The sequence below is a fragment of the Opisthocomus hoazin genome, chromosome 10, assembly GCF_030867145.1.
Source record: "Opisthocomus hoazin isolate bOpiHoa1 chromosome 10, bOpiHoa1.hap1, whole genome shotgun sequence".
Classification (NCBI taxonomy): domain Eukaryota; kingdom Metazoa; phylum Chordata; class Aves; order Opisthocomiformes; family Opisthocomidae; genus Opisthocomus; species Opisthocomus hoazin.
In genome coordinates, this window is record NC_134423.1 from 15,227,249 (window position 1) to 15,247,442 (window position 20,194).

The 20,194-nt window shown below is 38.1% G+C and overlaps 1 protein-coding gene across 4 annotated transcripts in view; it reads left to right on the top strand.

Annotated features, from left to right (window-relative positions):
• The window catches only part of APBA2 (amyloid beta precursor protein binding family A member 2), a 109,568-nt gene that overhangs the window by 51,159 nt on the left and 38,215 nt on the right, over positions 1-20,194 (top strand). For all 4 annotated transcript variants that reach the window (XM_075431684.1, XM_075431682.1, XM_075431683.1 and 1 more), the window contains one exon: positions 11,041-12,047. In XM_075431684.1, coding sequence (XP_075287799.1) covers positions 11,079-12,047 — 969 coding nt within the window. In that variant the 5' untranslated portion in view covers positions 11,041-11,078. The remainder of the gene's footprint in view (positions 1-11,040; positions 12,048-20,194) is intronic.

The following is a 20,194-nucleotide window of genomic DNA, read 5'->3' on the forward strand; positions in this document are numbered from 1 at the left end:
ATAAATATCAAGTTTAAGAATTTCTCTTCCTTCTGAATGGCAAAAGGACACATAATTTAAAAATAATGCTAATGGCATTTTTTTTCCTGTGCTATTATGTTTTTCTTTAATATGACACCTTTTTGCATGAAGGGATACAGTAAAACATGGACTTTTCTAAGGACATTTATTTCAAAGAAGAAAGTTGATAGCAATAAAAGCAAAAAAGTGAAAGGCATGCGTCTATAATACTAAAATAACCATGAAGTAGCCTCTCTGTAAATGAAATTGAGCCAGGATGAGAGTTAACAGTAGTTATTCAGAGAAACCACAACATTTTTTCAAAGAGTAAATGGAGTGGCATACAGTTGTATTGGTAAGAGTGCTATATTTTATTAATATTTTTTCACATGCACAAGGTCTGGTGTGCTTTCTTCTGTGTGTGGAAATGTGTAGGCAACAGCTAACAGCTCTTAAAAGCCATGTGTCTACTGAAGATATAAAGTTGGCATAATGCTTTTATGATCTTTGCATCTACTCTGAAGAGCTAATTTTAAAATAGCCATAGTTTTCCAAAAGCTGTAAGGAAAAAAAACCGATTTCAGATACACAAATCTCAGGAATATATGTGGTTGCTGTATTTAAGGTGGAACTGGATGCAACCAAATGGAACATTTTTATTATGTATATTTAATGATGAGGTCGAATTAGCTAACTCTACCTTATAGTTATCTGATATTGTTAGTAGATAAATGTATTCTGTTACATAAATACTCAAAGTACTTAAATAATAACGTTTAAATGGCAAGATCACAACTTTTAAAGAAAAGAACGTGGGCACAAAGAACGACAGGAAATGCATCACTGCTATGCTGAGATCATACTAGAAGTATAATTTGGTGTGGGGGCCACTATTCTTACTGACTAGTTGGGACATTAGTGTCTTGGCATTCCTCAAAACCAGAAAAATATCAATTTCTCTGATGAACTACCTCATCTTCCCAGATTATTTTACGATTAAAATAGCCCTATAACTTTTGTAGAGATATTCCTAGTTTTTTTCGTAGTGGGAGCAGGGAATGGAGGAGATGAAGTTACAAATTTACTACTTACATCTGTGTAGATATTAAGACCTATACCTATGCATATGAGATACAGACAACAAATACACAAGCAAGTATAACATGCATGACCTCCTACGGAAGCCTTATTTCCATCTGAACAAAAATGGGAGGGTTAAACTGGGTGTCTGACACCCAGTTTCCAAAATCTAAATTGTGACAATCTGAAATTATTTTTGCATGTGTGTAAACCTATTTAACTAATACCCGTGGGGTTCTTTGGTATCTATGTGATAGCAACAGAGTTGAAAGGTTGCTCAAACAGCTTGCTTTCTTTTCTTACTGTATATCAGGTTCAATAAAACCTCTTTTCATTGTAGCTGACAGTGATGTCAGGTCTACAGCATAGATTTGATTTGTTGTGGAAGAGAATCTCACAGAACCAACAGATTTTATGTTTCTTCTTACAGTGAAGACCCTCTTTTTGCAATATCATTTTTTTCTTTGACAACATGGAAATTTGGAATTTACAGATCTTTTCAGAAGTGCTAATCCTTCATCTCTGAGGAAGTCCTCAAATCCTGTCTCACCTTTGACCTATATGCCCAAGGCTCTAGTCACTGTATAGGCTTGATGGCTTAAAAGGCTCTTCTAGGAATTTGCCATGGTGGATTAACATTTTTTCCATGTTTCAGCCAAAATAAATTTTATCTCACCCTTGTACAACATTTCTTACTGCACAATACACCTTCCAGTCATTGTTCAATCCCTTTCAAAACACTGAATTGTTGTAGATACAGAGGAATGATTCCATATATTAATAGACACTTTATGTGGGATAATTTGTTTTATTACTAAAGAGTCAGTTAAATCTACATTAGGGGCCAAATGCGTAAGTTTTGCCGTAGTGCTTTTCCAGTGAACAATATTTTCAAAAGTATACCAGCATGTAGAGATAAGAAGAAGGAAATTCAGTTGTGTTGGCTGTTTTTAATTAAACATATGAAGTTGACAGAAAAATACTGTTAGACTTAAGAGTTTGAAGAAATTGCAATAGGTGATGGTTTTGCATGTCAGTTGTGCGAGGCCAGATTCTGTTAGTATTGATTTGTGCAATTGGCCCTCCTGACCTCAGTAATTTTCCCCACTGCCAAGTATAGCTGTCTCCAAGTTTGTGTTTGGTTTTGTCTTGTTGGAATTTCAGCTGCATAGTTACATTAGCACTGGCTCATGTTATGCTTATAGAGATCTGTTATAATTTAGTGCTAAGTTGGTATGGAAGTTGACCTTCTTATTGAGATAAAATATTACCCAGGAAATTGCAAGATGAACATCAAAAGCATACAATTTAGCAGGAGAGATAAAGATTGCCGGACTTCTGAATAGCCTCCATAGTCAGCAGAAAGGTACTCTGCAAAGCATTTTACAACTTTATGTAATCCATTCTAGGACAGCGTAAAAATTCGACTACAGCTCTGGATGGAATGCAAGATGTTTCACAGTGGCTAGAATGTGTTTTAATTCAATTGGCATATATTCTTTGTGCATGATAATGTTACTATATACTTTACTTTTCCCTTATTCCTGTACTTTCTTCCCTTATGCCCATACTTTTCCCTTATTCCCAGTAAATTAGGAAATACGATAATCATGAGAAGATACTAAAATTTATATTTATTATGAAATAAATTTTAAAGTTGAAGCCTCTGCATAGCTATCAGTGGAGCATTTGTATGCAGGTGAAATAAGAGGGATACTTTTTCATTATTTAAAACTGGTCTCTTGGAGCTGGGCAGCCACAAGAATAGGCACAAAATCTCAGTGCCTTAATGTTTGAGGCTCCTCTTATTCTGTTGAATAAAAATACTCTGCTTCTGTCCCTCCCCAAGTTTAAGATACCTGCAATTAGGTTATTTTTGGTGGGTTTTTCTGTATAGCAGGCATTACACTGGAAAACTGATACTAGCCTTAAAAATCTTTACTCAAACAGCTATATAGATGTGGCACTACAGCTTTAATATCCCTCTTTGAGCTGTGGAATTAAACCCTAAAGAATGATTAAGCCACATCAACAATAAATGATAATTAAATATGTGATTACACATATTTTTATTACTTCAGCAGGAGATGATATCTAATCTTTTTAATTATAAAAGCTACATTCAGTTGGGATATATGTTCAAGAAGATTATTTCTGCAATGCCATAGGATTTTACACTGTCTTTAGTTTATCTTTTTCTATATTCGACTTTTAATTTCTGTTGGTGGGTTCTAATTAGAGAGCACTTTTAGAATGCCATTTACAAGGTTATTATTGCATTTTAAAGGCTTAATAGATCAAACCAAACAGAGAAAATATTATATACCATGAAAAGAAATACAAGAACACAGTTCAGAATGTACAAGCTTTTAAAAATATGAAAAATAATTAAGTCATCTCAGAAACCTCTTGATGTCATCTGGCAAATAGCATGAAAAGAAGGTTGTCTAACCTACCGAAAAGTAATTGTAAAGATTTCGCTTTCATGTGAGATAATGAAACATTTCAAATATACTGAGGGATCATGTTGATGTGGTTTATAACAGGAGCAAAAGACATTGCATTGCAAATTGATTGTTTCTCTTTGGTTTCAGGGTGAGGAGGAGGTGTACGTTAGGTATGACTGGTCAATACATGCTATTCATTTCTTCAGTATATGCATACACATTTCATATTCTACTCAGAATGCAACCTGATTGCTGACAAATTTTTGTTACAGCAAGGTAATAACTCAGGACAATCTGCTCCATTTTAAAAGCATTGCCTGTGGATACAGGGATGTGTGTTTCGGAAATCCCAGGCTGTTAAGGTACCTAGTATTCTGCAGCTGTTGTAGCTTTAAGCAGAATTTCTGCAAGACTGCAACTGAAATAATCCTAATATACAGAAACATGCATTTGTTATCTCAGAACTTTAATTTCTAACTCTACTGTCAGTTGTTAAACTAATAAAGTAATAGTAATGGTGAGTAATAATGGATATATAACTTTCTTTCGTATTTGCCTTTTCAGTGATATTTTTTTTTCAGATTTATATCTCTTGTGACTACCTTAGATTCACAGCAGACACAGTTGAGTAGCCAGTGAATGATAAGAGAATTTTTTTTCTCCTTAGCTACACAGGCAGACCCTAGTGGCTACTCTTGAGATGACTAGCAAGTCATGTGTTCTAATGCCATCTAGTTTTAGATGCTGCTCATTTTCCCTTACTTCTTTAAAAATCATTCTTCCTCTGTGCTTCCTGTGCAGATCTCTTGCCACTTTCTAATTCTATGTTTCGATTATGTTAAGCATATTAAAATAATATTTAGAGAACTTGAGGCTCTGAAGCACTAAATAGCACCAGATTTATAGTTGCCTTTAGCTGTTTTTCATCCTGGACTATCCCAGCTGTGTTTTGAACAAAGCAGAAGGCAGGTGGCATACAATAATATGGAATTATAAACTTATAAAATATATGTACACTGTGTGAAGGTGAGGAGTTAAGGTTAAAAGGAAGATCATGAATCTGGAACTTAACATGTTGCTGCTACAATTAACAAATTTTAATAATTTTTTGTTGATATTTTAAATTTGTAACTTCCTACTTTATTCTTGTCCTTACTGAAAACAAGGGATTGTGTACACCTGGACATATGGTCAGTGTTGTGTGAACCCCAGCTGTTCTCAGCACTGCCACTCAGCCTCTGCAGTTGAGCTACCAAACTCATGGCAGTTGCTATATGAGCTATAGACACTGGAGGAGCACAGGCCATCTCTTCTCTTCAGAACATGCGTTTGGTGGTTTTCTGGCTTGTCTGTTCATAGGGTGTAAAGTACTTCAGGGAGCCCCAGCCTTACATCTGCCCAGCAGAGAGATGGGAAACTAGGTCTTGACAGAAGAGGCTAAGAAAATAAATATCAAAAGGCAACTAACTATAGAGTGTTGATTTTGTAAAAATTTGTTTGACAAACTGTCAACATTTTCTAAAGGCACTTCTGGAAAAGAGAGTCAGATCAAAATTCCATTTTTAATGGAATTTCAGAGGATAAAAGAAAATGCATTTCTAAAGCCCAAGAGGTTTCTGCTTGCTGCAAACAATGGCGCTTTGAAATGTGTTTTATTATTTGAAGTCTGCTGGATTTTATTTTAAATTAAGGAAAAAGATGGAAAATATAAATAGCAAGTTGCTATTAATTCTATCCACATTTTATGTTTGCAACTCTTATTTTTAGACCACTCTCTAGAATAAGTGTGTGAGAACAGAAATATCTTAAAATAAATAGCAAAAGAGCTCATTTAAGACTAGTTTGGCTTTTGTTAGCCCTCTCATTCCTGTTGTGGGTTGGGATGAAAATTCTCTTGGAAGGAAGAGGAAATAGAAAGGATTGTTTAGGGCATTTAGCAACAGAAAATGTAAATTCGTTTCTAATTAAGCTTTAAAATTCCTGGTAATGTCCTAAATTGTCAACAGCACTGACAAAACACTTCAGGTTTATTCGTATATACTATCTATTTATTGAAGTTTATTTTCTAAATGGCTTCTGACAATTTTAAGTTTGAAAGAAAAACACTTTTCTGCAAAGAGTCATGTTAGTAATTTAAAAATTTTTCATCACATGTATTGTTTGTGCATGACAAACTCATAGATAGAAATATACTCCCCATAAAGTCAGTGTTCTCTCTAATTTGCTTTGAGTTTGCCTGATGTTTTTTTAAATAGCATCAATAGCACTTTTCAACAATGATATATGTCTGCAACATTGCATTAGTGTGGTTTACCTAAATATTTGTTGTATTCATAAAGAGTTTTAATAAAGTATGGAGAAAGCTTTCTGAGAGAGGATAGGTAGCACTGTAAAAGGCAGAAGTGGCATTCACACCACCAACTTAACTGCTGGCTTAGGCTGTCAGTACTCAGATTGGAGTTCTGTACAGAAATGCTAGACCTCAGTCCAGTTTTCAGTCTCAAGTTTCACAGTAGAAAAATCAGAACTAAGCTGCTAAAAGTAATAATTTTTGTACAGACACTTCATTACTTGAAAGTATTCTTTATGGTATATTTTCACAAAAAGGTGAATGAAGCCATTTCATTGGTTTATAAATAACAAACCAACTCCAAGTGAGACATCAAGTCACAGAGACTAGAGCTTAGCACTACCACATGTCTAGATTTCTAAGGTGTCTTTTGTGATGTTCCCCCCTCCTCCAAAAAGGGGTGGGCAGGCTGAGGAAATTGGCTAGCTCAAAGACTTGCAGGTTCAAACAGCACCCCTGAATCATCTGTGGCCACAAAAATCCCAGAGATATGCTGGGCCTGCTGAGCATACATTGAACAAAAGACATGGATGTATTTGACTATATTTGCATGTATTTACTGCACATGCAGATCTAACAGCCTTAACGTAAAAGTAGCAGTTCTGCTTACGTTCCAACAAAGAACTGAAACTTTTGTCCTAGGTGTTTCCCCTCCTTGAAGTAATGGGTTGTGGTTTTGTAGAGGTTTTTTGTATTAAATTCAAAGGGTTTAGAGAAAAGGGCTAGAGGTTTTTAACGCACCTGGCTAATAATTAGTATCAGGCTGTGCCAGTCTTACTCAGAAAAACACTTCTCAATTTCAATAAAATTTAATAAAATTTTAATAAAATTGAGATGCCACTCAGAATGGCACAACATGACCCTAATTTAATTACGTTGTGGTAGTTCCGATTGTGGGACACAGTTTCACTTTTTCCATATACAGATGGTAGAAGACCAGCATTACACAGGCTCAGTCTATGCATGTTAAATGAAAAACTGTCAGCTTGTTTTGCTCCCACTGTTCAGCTTGTGAATCAAGTACATTTGTAAAGCAGTGTTTTAAACAGAGCCAGAAATATTTTACTGGGTATTTCACTTTATCACCGTGTTTACAATTGTGTACCATTTCCCATTTTTAATGTTAATTTAATTGGTCTCTCTCCATGAGAAGAAAGTAGTTGAAGGTATCTTTCTACACAGGTGAAAAGATGTAGAAGTGTTAAGTTCCATAAACCTCTCTGAAGCTGTCTGGGATTAGGTGCAAGGAATTCAGGAGAAAGCTAATGAGTCTATAATAAGCAGTGATTAGAATAAATTCCAGCTGTAAGCCAGTAGTCCTCTTTCTAGGAGCAGAGGAGATTGGTTCCCCTGTGCATACTCCTCTTTACTGCTGCATGGAAATGCAGCGTGTGTTTTCTGGAGATGGATTTCCTTTTCCTCTCAACGTTGAGCTGAGGCAGGGAAACTTAAGAAAAATAAAGCAAAACCATTATTGAAAGCAGAACATTTTTACTGAGAACTCGGTGTAGCTTGGCCCCTGAATCACTGATCTTGACAGCACTGATGAAGCTTTAGTGGTGCACTGTACAACACAAATCAGCATTTGCTTGTCTCAACAAGATAAAAATTACTGAATCCTGAGGAGAGTAAAGAATAATACAGCACTGACACTCCCCACCCCACGACCCCTTTCTCAGGAGCACTTCTTTTTCCCCTGCCAGAAGTTGAAAAGTCCACTTGGAGTGATACAGAAGTTTGACCTAACTCTCCCCTGTCAAGAAGGGAGCTGAGATACCCGAAGTAGGAGGGAGTCCTACACCAAACAGAGGAAATAACCTGCTGACTCAGTTGAAGCCTTTATTCATAAAGTACTTAACAGGACACTGGAGTAGTGTTCAATAGAAATTCAGTATTTTCTTCAATTTCATGAGTATTCTTAGTAACTGCCACATGAATATTAGCTATGTAACATTCTAACAACATAGATTTCTTGAGAAAATTAGGAAAAGTATTAATCCCTGCATTAGGTGACTAAGAAGGCTTCTGTACAGTAGACTGAATAGCAGAACATGTGGTAAAAATTTTAGATCTATTGCTTTTTGCAAAAAATATCCAAGTTCTGGTTTTGTTCTTTTAAAATCCAAATACATCGGGTTTAGTTAATTGTCATCAACATAGATAAACTAACATCTTTGCAGGTGAGAAGATGGACCTGTGGCCATCAAGAACTAGCACCTTGCTGTGTGACATGAGACAACTTAGAGCTTTAGAAGGATTTTAGGTTTTAAAAGAGTCAGGTTATGCTAAACCTAATGTAAGACTATAGGATTTTTTGAGGAAGCTGGAAACATATTTTTGAACAGTGGAAGAAAACTAGCCTACCTTTGCTGTTCTGATATTTGAGCTTAAATACAACTGTTGATTTCCTTGACAGAATGTGTATGCAGCTCCATAAAGAGCAATTCTCTGACTTGTGTTTTAAAACTCTGTTTAGTAATTCAGATGTGTCGGTACAGTTGTAGAAGTTACATTTCATAGTTAAAGATGGTATAATCAGTGCACATTCAGTCTGCAATTCAGAGGCTGCTATTTTAATCCAGTGTAAAATAAGTTTTGTTGATACTGCAATCACAGTATAGAAACATCCTTAGTGTGCGTAAGTAGAGCTAACTAAATTGGAGGCAACACTAGCGGACAGATGGCTTGGTGTTCTGAGTTTCTTGTAATTGACTCCAAAGTAAGAATTGATAGCTAGTTTATTAAAGGGATCATAGTGGGCGTACAGATCATATTGAGAAAGACTTGTAAGTCTGCTAGTTCTTCAAATAGTCAGAAGGTGCAAGTAATCACTGGGAAAGTTTTGCCTGCTCTGATCTCATTTAAAACTTCACTTCAGATATAGTATATACTTCAAAGCTTACCATCAAGACTAATTCTGCTTTCTATCAGGACTAATTCTGCAAGGTATCAGTAACTAAAAAGAGCTTCACATACTGGGTTCCTTTAATGTCTCCTCCTGTGACAATATGCATCTCTGCTTTGTATCCCAGAATCTTGATTCCCTGTTTCAGGGACAGCTTAGATTTGCCATGTGGTGCCATTGCACTAATCCATAGGTGCATCAGATTCCTGGAATTGTCACAAACCAAGGTTTGGGGATTTCCTTGTGATATCAGAGGTTTTAGGTTACAGTGACAGGATATTTTTGATAAATTCATAATGCCTATCAAATTAATCTCTATACAGCTCCTCTAATCCTCTAGCTCCGTGCTAGTTTTATTGCTCTGTGTGTGCACACAAGACTTGGGAAACTGGTTATGTCAAAATGATCATGTGGTTGGCTGACATGCCTTTGTTATATGCATATAGTAAAGCATGCAGCTGTGTGGTGCATTTCAGAAGCCTGTGTCTGAGGTCAGTTCACCCCAATTAAGTAACTGCACAGGTCAAGCTTATCATAAGCATACAACAAATATACACAGAGAAACAAGCATACTGAAAGTACGTTGTTTTACCCCATACAAATCACACACAGCATTATCATAGTTGTCAAGCCTGTCTAGAATTAGCTGCTTTCTTTGACTATTTTTGATACAGTTGGTGTAATCTCTTCTTATTTATTTTAATCCCATATTTAGACAAAAATATGTAATTTAAAGTAGCACAGGTATTTAGTGGGAAGAATTAATAAGCTTTTATTGTAAGTGTGTCTTTTTTCCTGGCATATAGATTCGAGTGCTTGAAACACAGTCTTGCCAAGAGATCTAGACAGATTGGAGCATTGAGCTATGATTAATGGGATGAAATCTGACAAGTCAAAATGCCAGACTCTGCACCTGGGACAGAGTAATGCTGGGCACAAGTATAAATTGTGAGAGGAGTGGCTGGAGACCAGCCTTGCAGAAAGGGATTGGGGGGTGCTGGCCAGCAGCAGACTTGATACCCGTCAGCAGTGTGCCCTGGCAGCCAAGAGGGCAAATGGCACCCTGGGGTGCATCAAACAGCTTAACCAGCCCATCAAGAGAGGTGATTATCCCCCTGTATTCAGCATTGGTGTAGCCTCACCTCGAGTAGGGTGGGCAGTTCTGGGCCCCACAATTTAAAAGGGATGTGAAGGTCCTTGAACATGTCCAGAGGAGAGCAACAAATCTGGTGACAGGGCTGGAAGGAATGTCCAATGAGGAAAAGCTAAGGACTTTGGGCTTCTCAAGTTTGGAGAAAAGGAGGCTGAGGGGTGACCTCGTTGCTCTCTACAGCTTGCTGAGGAGAGACAGGGGAGAGGGAGGTGCTGAGCTCTGCTCCCTGGTACCCAGTGATAGCACAAGTGGGAATGGCTCAAAGCTACACCAGGGGAGGGTGAGACTTGACTTTAGGAAGAATTTCTTTGCCGAGAGGGTGGTCAGACACTGGAAGAGGCTTCCTAAAGAGGTGGTCAATGCCCCAAGCATGTCAGTGTTGAAGAGGCATTTGGACAATGCGCTTAATAACAGGCTTTAACTTGGTCAGTGCTGAATTGGTCAGGCAGTTGGACTAGATGATCTTTGTAGGTCCCTTCCAATGGAAATAATCTATTCTAAAAACAATATTTGATTTAACAATGGAAGATACTTAATGGTATCCAGCTAGTAAGAGCCAATAAAGCAGTGAGTGATTTTTTTTTAATAACTTTTTTAATATCAGTGCATTATCCTTTAGTTCCCTGTGTGACTGCCAAGTTAATAGAATTATTCTCCTTTAGTTTTGGTAGGAGCAGGTCAGATTCGTAGTGTGCACTGAAAGCATACATTAAGAAATGCCTAAGCTGAAAATGAAAAGAGCTGTATTTACTGCATAGCAATCAAAGCATGACCCCTTACTGGCAAGAAAAAGTAATTGAAAACTGATTTCAAGGTTCAGGATTAATTTTCTGTCAAATTGACAGAAGAGATCCTGCACTAGAATATGTTGAGTATAAATGTAGAACCTTCTTTTTATCTGTTCCTTTCAGTGTGCAAGTTATTACTTTCATTTCATGGTTCCATAACATGAGCATTTTAAAAGTTAGTTGTATGTGAATCTGGTTTAAATATCTACAAACAAATTTTTTTACCAAATAAACCTATCAGTTTGTTTCCTATTAACATCACTGCTCTTTACTGATGACCTTTTCCTGAAATATGTGTTTTTCCATCTTCCCTACAGTAATTGCTTAGAAATGATTGTCATATAAGGAGTTGGCTATGGCAAACAGGAAACGTCAAAGCACTACAGCCAGCATGCTGGATCACAGAGTGAGAGCTTGCCCTACTTCATCTCACAACAGGGAGCCTGAAAATGAAGAAAGTGACCTTCCTATTGAAGATTATGCAGGAAAGGAGGCAGAACTAGCAACTGTCAGACAAGGCAGTCCTACACCTGTGGAACATGACTGCAATGATCATAGTGGAGATGGTGACTCCAGCTCTGACTATGTGAATAACACCTCTGAGGAGGAGGACTATGATGAAGGCTTGCCGGAAGAAGAGGAGGGGATCACATACTACATTAGATACTGTCCAGAGGATGACAGTTACCTGGAAGGAATGGACTGCAATGGAGAGGAGTATGCTGCCCATGAGGAACACCATGTTGAAACAGATGAATGTCAGGAAGCTGTGGAAGAATGGGCTGAAGGTAAAATTCAGCACCAAGATGAAAATGAGGTGACAGACAGGCAGGAGTGGCAGGAAGGTCAAGATAATGGCATTCAGGTTTTGGAGGATGAGGTGTCATCTTTGGAGATTCAAGACCAAGAAGAAAACATACAATATTGTCAAAGTGAAGGTGGCTATCCGGACTATTACCCAGCAGAGGCTAATGGAAACTCACAGGGGATATCACCATACCATTCTAGAAAAGAGGATGCAGAACTGGAAGAGCAGGAAGAGGACATTGACCAGATTGTAGCAGAAATCAAAATGAGTATGAGCATGAGCAGTATTAACAGTACAACAGAAATGAGTCCAGAGCACACTGGAACTGAAAACATGGCACATGACTATCAAGAGACTTGTTCAAAGGGAGAAGCTGTGCACAGAGCTAACAGGCACGAAGGGAGGCCAAAGTCACTGAATATCCCGTCTGCCTCTAAGCACAGTGGAGATGTGCCTAGAGGTTTTAAAGCAAAGTCAAGAACCCCAGAGGACAGACAGAAGTGGCCACAAGAGCAGGTATGAGGTTCTTTGTTTAACCAGACTGACAGAGTCATGATGCAAATGTTATGTTAGTTATTCCAAACAGAATTAGAGCAGCATTTTTACTTTTTTTTTCCCACTGTATTGCATTCACAGCTACATAATCACATTGTATATTTAGAAAAAGGTGCTGAATGTAATCAGTTTAGGTAGAGAACTAGGAAAGAGGTTTTGCAGAGAACAGACAATTTAAGTAAAACAAGGTATTCCAGATGCATGAGGCAAAATTAATTTATTTACACTATTTGTGTTCTGCAGTGACACACTAGATAAACATAAAACTGGGGTCAGCACCAAAATAGAATCATAGAATGCGTTGGACTGGTTGAAGAGTTTTTTCGATTAAGGGCTCCTGTTCCATTGCCTTAAAGGGTGATTACTTTTAATTTCTTTTGTTTTCAATAAAATGTACGCCAAGGCTAGATACTGCATAGGTTCAAAACAACTGTAAGAAGTGTCTGCATATTGCTGTGTTTTTTCTAGTAGCTGGGCATATCTTGACCTTGGCAAGAAGGAAGAAACAGGAGGTTTACTTGTACCAAAAATGCTGTTAAGCAGTTTTATCACAAGAATGGTGTAGATGTTAATTTAAACTATGCAGAATCTTTTCTCATTCTAATGATGAGTGTCAGAAAAAAAATCTGGGAATGAAGCTCAAGATTTTTTAGAGGAACAGAAGTGTGATGTTTTCTTTTTTTAAAGTTTCGAATTGAATGTGCCTGCTTCCTTATAGAGAGACATATCTAATTCCCTTAGCTCTGAGGTCAGTTTAAAGCTTTGACTTTGCATCTCTGAAATTATACGCAGCTGAATATTAGTTATCTTCTGCAATGAAGAGAGATCTACCTAAAAGAGTTAAAACATAACATGTATTTATATGACAGACTAGTAAGGATAAATGAATTATTTTGACTTACCTTTAATTAAAGTGCTTTATTAAACTTCAGAGATGTTTGCTGTTTCAGCTTTATCAAATCTACAGATATTATGATTTTTTTGTGAAGCGCCCTACAGTTACGCAATTTAACCTAGATGATTTCATTAGAAGCAGATATTAAAATATGTTAATTCCTCTGAAAAACAGTAAAAGGAAATCAAGTGTTTAAGTATATGCTGGTGAAACATGTTGACCTTTATTATAATTGTGAACAAAAAATATTAGTGAGATATTTTCAGATTTCCCATATCTACAGCAAGTTTTTAATATTAATTTCTATATTCTATTTTCAGAAGTATAATTAGAACCAAATTGTGTAACTTACTATATTCAGTGCCTGACTGTCAGCAGAAGAGTTCTAGCTTGTGTGAATAAGCCAGATGATCTTGAATGCTTTGAATAGTTACTAGGTATTGGCTAGGAGCAAAGATGTCTAGTTAGCATGTTTTAGACTAATGGTGAACTAGGTCTTTCTGGCGTAGTACACCAGTAGCTGCTGTTGGGACTGTTGCTGCTTGTAAGTTTTGAAAGTATTTGCAGAACAGAAGAGGAGCTCTTGAATAAGAAAGTTAGTGAATTCTTCTGTATGCTTGAATCAGAAATTGTTGGGTTTTTTTCCTCTGAGTTATTGCTAATTCAAAATAGACTTTCATTTCAACATCTTGTTGTACTCTTTCAAAGTTTATTTAGCAAAGATTGAGCTGAATTGCATTGTATCTTTATTATTCTTGCCAGACTGCTAACAACTGGGAGTTTTGTAACATCAGGATATTGATATAACTCCCACTGATATGAAAATAAACAAAGGGACCTAAGTATTTCCAAGTTGCCAGTCTGAGCTTTAATTGTTATTTCCAGTCAGCCTTGGGCCAATGCCTTAATCTTTTTTAATAATGGGGGAAGTGCTGCTGCTGCGATGGGTAGCCACTGGCTGGCATGTAGCCATTGAGTTTCTACAGTCACTCTTCATAAAAACAACAAACTATTGTCTAATGAATAGAACATTAAATAATACACAATATTTCATTCCTTCAGGTATGAAGAGAGAAAGGAAAGTAATTTCTCAGCCAGAGACACAGCAGTAAAGGTATCCTTTTCAGTTCAGCATGAAGGGATAAACAAACTGAGTAACAAAACATGCATTTAATTTGTAAGAAAAGAGACAGGACAAAGATGCTGTGGGCATCTTCACTGAAGAGGAGAGCACATAGGCCTCCAAGTCATAAAGGTGTGAAGCAGCATTTCCTATGGAGATACAGAGGCTCACAAATGGAGACATGAGGAGATTCCCCCATCTCCCACCCCAAGCCTCCAGGGATATAAAAGAAAGATTAAAAATCAAGTTAAATAATCTTTGGCAAGCATTGCTTGAATTTGTTTATCATAACAAGACTGGTCTTATCTTGCTGTTCCTGTTCACCTACTGCAGGTTGCTTATAATCCTCAGCTTTATCTAAAAGTCAGGCTCGTGAGGGCATTAGAACAAGAGTACAGCATCCACTACTGCTGAAGTGAGCTATTCTTAATAGGTCCTTAAATGTCCTTGACATGAGGTGTGGCTGGATCTTTAACATAGATATTGGACCTCAAAGATTTGATATGAAGTGCAGAGGATTTTCTGGTTTTCTTATGGGGCATTCAATTATTTTAATATTTACTGTAAAATGTCTAAGGGTTGGATGCAATTAGTGTATTGTCTAAATAAACCTGTGTCTCATTTGTGAAACTGAGGTAGTCGTTATTGTAATTACAATAATTAGAGTCTTACATGGTGAATGGAGAAAAACCCAAGGTCATTGTCAGTAGATTTGCATGCCAAACTTATTGTTTGCAGAGATTTTGCTTGGAAGATCCTTGGTTTTATCATCTTTGCTAAAAGATTTCAGTTATTGTAAGTGTGCATCACACAGTACAAAATATCATGATGAGAGGGATGACACAGAAACATACATATTGTATATGGAATGCTTTTTTGCCCCAATTCTTTAAGTAAATGTAGATTTGAATGCTTTTACATAAAACCAAGATACTACGTGTATGTCAGTTTTTGTAAACAATAGTGAATGGAAATGTGCATTTTGTTGGTTTTATGCACATACGGTGCTGTCCTTAGCTTTTTTTCATGTTTCTGCTCCTCTCCTTTCTTACCTCCCATAGGTGGCAATACTGCTGCATAAAATTTCAGGTTGCTTAGCAGTAACTGATACACAATACATTTTACATACCTTTAAAAATACGTATTTATTCATTCTTAGCCCATGATAAATGCTAGCAATGTTAAATAACCATTAGACAAATGTGATTTTTAAAGGTTCCAGTTGCTAGGTTTGCTTTCAGCAGTTAATAACCAGAGAACAGTAGTCACTTCTAAGAAAGACCGAACAATCTACAGAGAATGGAAAACAAAGTAAGCATCTTATTTTACTTTCAGTGTGGGTCAGACTCCAGTCTTAAATATACATGCTCACCCTTGAAAACTTTAGGGATATGAGAGCCTTTATTTGTAAATACCTCTTGGGAAGTGCAGAAGAGGATTTGCACTAGACAAGCCTGAGGGAAACCTAGAATACATTTAGAGTGTATATTTGCTCTAACTCACTGCTTAGCACAACTTTTATTTCTTGCAGGTTTCCCAAGTTTACATTATTTAAGAAAGGCATTACATCTATGAAGTTGAATATTTTGGGCATTTTATGGGACAACTCAAATTTAACAACTTCCTCAAGCTAGGAGTTTCTCCCATCTCCATCATCTCAGACCAAGCCAATTGTTATCGTATCTGATGTGAAGAAATTTTCTTTTTTGCTTATAATTTCATTTTATATGTTTCAACTCCGTGCAGAGAAACTGAATATGGTCAGGCACCCCATTGATGTAATTCTTCTGGATTATCGTAGTTTTTATTGTAAAATAAACATGAATTAACTGACTTAGGTCTATCTTTGGAGTAAAGAAGAAGAGGAACTGAATGACTCATTCAACTGATACTGGCATACTCTATGATGAGAAATTTTAAATTGATATGGTGCTCCTGCGCAGAAGTAGTTCCTGTTGACTTGAAGTTTTTTTCTTTTGGGGATGCTATTACATTTGCATAGCTTCAAGTTTAGCTAGAATATTGTTGGTTTAGCACAGTAATAATCAACCTAGGAGCAGGTTTACTATATGGAAAATGAGCAGTATCCTGTTGCAGTTGAGTGCTTGTACTGCACAAAACATGAACATGAAGGGCCTGGTCTAAACCAAAGCTTGAACCACAAAAAGCTTGTCTCCAGATCAGTTCACTGCAAAATACCCTGTCCTGCTTCCTTCCCATGAAGCAGTGTGGTATGGGGCAGTCCCACGCCCATCCTCCTGCTCCCTGACAGCATTTGGAAATTTAGTTTCTATTGTTGCACTCCTAAGACATCTGCAGAGAATGACGTTACAGAATCACAGAATGGTGGGGGTTGGAAGGGACTGCTGTGGGTCATCTAGTCAAACCCCCCTGCCGAAGCAGGGTCACCTAGAGCAGGCCATAGAGGACCACGTCCAGGCGGGTCTTGAATATCTCCAGAGAAGGAGACTCCACAACCTCCCTGGGCAGCCTGTTCCAGTGCTCCGTCACCCTCAAAAGGAAGAAGTTCTTCCTCATGTTCAAATGGAACTTCCTATGCCTCAGTTTGTGCCCATTTCCCCTTGTGCTGTCGCTGGGCACCACTGAAAAAGAGTCTGGCCCCATCCTCCTGACACCCACCCTTGAGATATTTATAAGCATTTATAAGGCCCCCTCTCAGCCTTCTCTTCTTCAGGCTGAACAAGCCCAGTTCCCTCAGCCTTTCCTCGCAGGAGAGATGCTCCAGTCCCCTCATCATCCTCGTAGCCCTCCGCTGGACTCTCTCCAGTAGCTCCTCATCTTTCTTGAACTGGGGAGCCCAGAACTGGACGCAGCACTGCAGATGGGGCCTCACTACGGCAGAGTAGAGGGGAAGGAGAACCTCCCTCGACTTGCTGGCCACACTCTTCTTAATGCACCCCAGGATGCCATTGGCCTTCTTGGCAGCCAGGGCACACTGCTGGCTCACGGTCAACGTGTCGTCCACCAGGACACCCAGGTCCCTCTCCGCAGAGCTGCTCTCCAGCAGGTCCACCCCGAGCCTGTACTGATGCATGGGGTTGTTCCTCCCCAGGTGCAGGACCCTGCACTTGCCCTTGTTGAACTTCATCAGGTTCCTCTCTGCCCAGCTCTCCAGCCTGTCCAGGTCTTGCTGAATGGCAGCACAGCCTTCCAGTGTATCAGCCACTCCTCCCAGTTTTGTGTCATCAGCAAACTTGTTGAGGGTACACTCTAACTCTTCATCCAGGTCATTGATGAAGAAGTTGAGCAAGACTGGGCTGAGTACTGACCCCTGGGGGACACCACCAGTTACAGGCCTCCAACTAGACTCAGTGCCCCTAATTATTGCCTATTATTTTACTAATACTAAGTTAATGCTAACTACACAGTCAAGTAGCATAATTAAAGAATGGTAAAACCAGTCAAGAAAAAAATTAACAAGATATTGGACAGCAGCGTAAATAACACCAAAGGAAGATGTCTTTTGTACTAATGGGACTCACAGTTAAATAATTGCTCCTCTCTGGAACCTTGTGTGTGGCAGAGTTTACTCTTCTCATCCCAACTGGAGTCATACTTTTATGAAATACTGGCATTGGCATGGCCTTAGAGCTACGTCTGATGAGTGGGGATTAAAGAGGAGTATGGGATTCAACACTTGAGCATTGACCATCGAATCAGCCCTTTCTTTTTCTTGTCTCATCTACTTAGATTTCAGACTGCAGACTCCTGAGTATGCTTATTCTCTCCTACCCTATTCAAACAGATCTATTTACCAACAATAAAGTTTTTAACAGCACCAACACCTTACGTTCACCTATACCCTTTTGAAGAAACAGGGATTTGCCATTATCACCATTAAGAAGGAGAACCTTAGAGGGCAGTCTACTTTTTAATGATGCGGCCTGTGACACGTGAATCCTATTGCTTCTCATTTCACAGAATCACAGAATCACAGAATAGCAAGTGTAAGTACTTACTGAAAAGTGCTAAACAGTCCAAACATTCTCAAACAAAACCAGTTTCTCTGTGCTAATTGGGTGAGTCATGGCTTTTTAGCAATAAACTCCTGACACCAGGAGATGGCAAAATCAATGCCTCTTACTTAAAGATGCATTAGTGACAGAGACTTCTCTGGGAGGTTTAAAGCAGAAGGCAGCGTGCACTCCAAATCATATGTGCATAAAAATGCACCATTCAGCACAGCTATTTCTCTGAATCTCTTATCATGGCTGGTTCTCAAATACATGCAAGGACAAAAAACCTCTTAATTCTTTAAGATGTTAAAAATCAATTGGCAGTTGTTTTAATGTTGTCGCGTTAATTTGGCAGAAAATAAACCCCCTTGCTTTCAAACGCTCTTCACCGAAGTGAAAGGCTAGGTGCGGCTAGGTTTAAATTCTGAGTGATGTCCAATTTGCCACTACCAGTCCAGTCGCATTTAATATGTTCACTTTGGCAAGGTTTCGAAAACCTGTTGGCTCAGGGGGCCAGATGAGCTGCTTATCAGTTCTAGAGAACCATTTCTTCCTGCTTTATCATCATGGACCATGGCCACGGAGTCTCCACTCCGTTCCGTCCTCTATGGTACATTGCAGGGAGTTGCTGTGTTACTGGATTCCTTGCATGCCTGCTGCAGCTGTGTCCCATCCTCAGAGCTGCTTTTGATTTCATGCTTTTCCTCAATGGGTGAACACTGCTATGTTTTTCATATAAACCTTAATTTTACTAATAATTCCACAAATGTTTACTGAAATTCTTTTGTGGAATGCTTAGATCTCTAAACTTCCTTTGACTCCTTCTCTTTTCCTAATGGCAATTCTGTATTGTAACTTGATTTGCTTACTTGGAACTACTCTTTTCTACAAATATTTTCCTCTTCACATGTGCTAGCACCACCTCTAGTTTAGCACATAAGGAATGGAATCTTTGTGAGAGAACAGTGTGGAGTCTGGGCTTTTTTTCTGTGATCAAAATCAGAAATCCTTCAGCTAGTCAAGAACTGCCTCATTCAGATTCTATCTTTTTAAGTGTATCCTGCTGGGTCAAATTGCTCTTACTGACAATAGGATGTTACTGATGTTACGATAACTAATGCAGCAGCTCAGTAGGGTACATTAAACCATTCCCACTACACATCACCAGTATCTACAAGAGAAGTTTTTTCAGTCATGTAGTTTAATAGGAAATAGTACCACCATAATAAGCTTGTTACTAGGTTACCATCTATTGATTCAAAAAGATGTTTTAGATGCATCTTGATGTGTTTCTGTAAACATAGTAGTGTTTAAATATTAGGAGGACACATGGCCCAATGATAAACTCTCTTCAGAAACCAACAGAAGATCACAAAACGTGAAACTAGAAACTGAAGTTTTGTCCTTAAGTGACAAGCATAAAAATACCCATCTGCTTTACCTTTCTGCAAGAGAGAGACAACAAACCTGGATGAAAAGTCAATTAGATCTGTTGGTTTACTTGTGCAACAGGTAATTTAATACTCTAGTCAATTTAATAATCCAGTCAACCTACCACAAAACGTCTCTTTCCAAGAAGTTTTTTTCTGCTTGGGGCCTACAACAAGGAACCTTTTTCAGTTGGAGCCTACCACAAAACATCTCTTTTCCAAGAAGCATAGTAGTCTTCAAGATGAGTTTCAAACTACATAAACCCGTACATTGGTTTCTGAACACATTATTTGATAACATTTGAACAGTATTGCTAGTAAAGAAATTGGCAGGTCCAGCTTGTAAGCCTCATTATTCAAATATTTAAACATAATAATAAAGCCTTACCACACCTTTGAGCTGCACTCAGTGCTTGCTTACCATCTCTTCACAAAAAGGGTTAATAGTTCTGAAAACACTAATCTTTTATTCCTCTCTCAGACAAATTATTTTTCTGAATAAATCAAGAAAGGGACTAACCTACTGTCTTTCAGAACAACATTCTCCAGCAGGAAACTGCTTTGTCAGCACTGAGCACCACAGAAGCATTCAGGATCACAGGTGGCAACTTCAGGGAGGACCATATTGCTGAGATGAGCCTCAGACTGAAAGGCTGAGCAGCTGACATGGTAGTAAACAACTA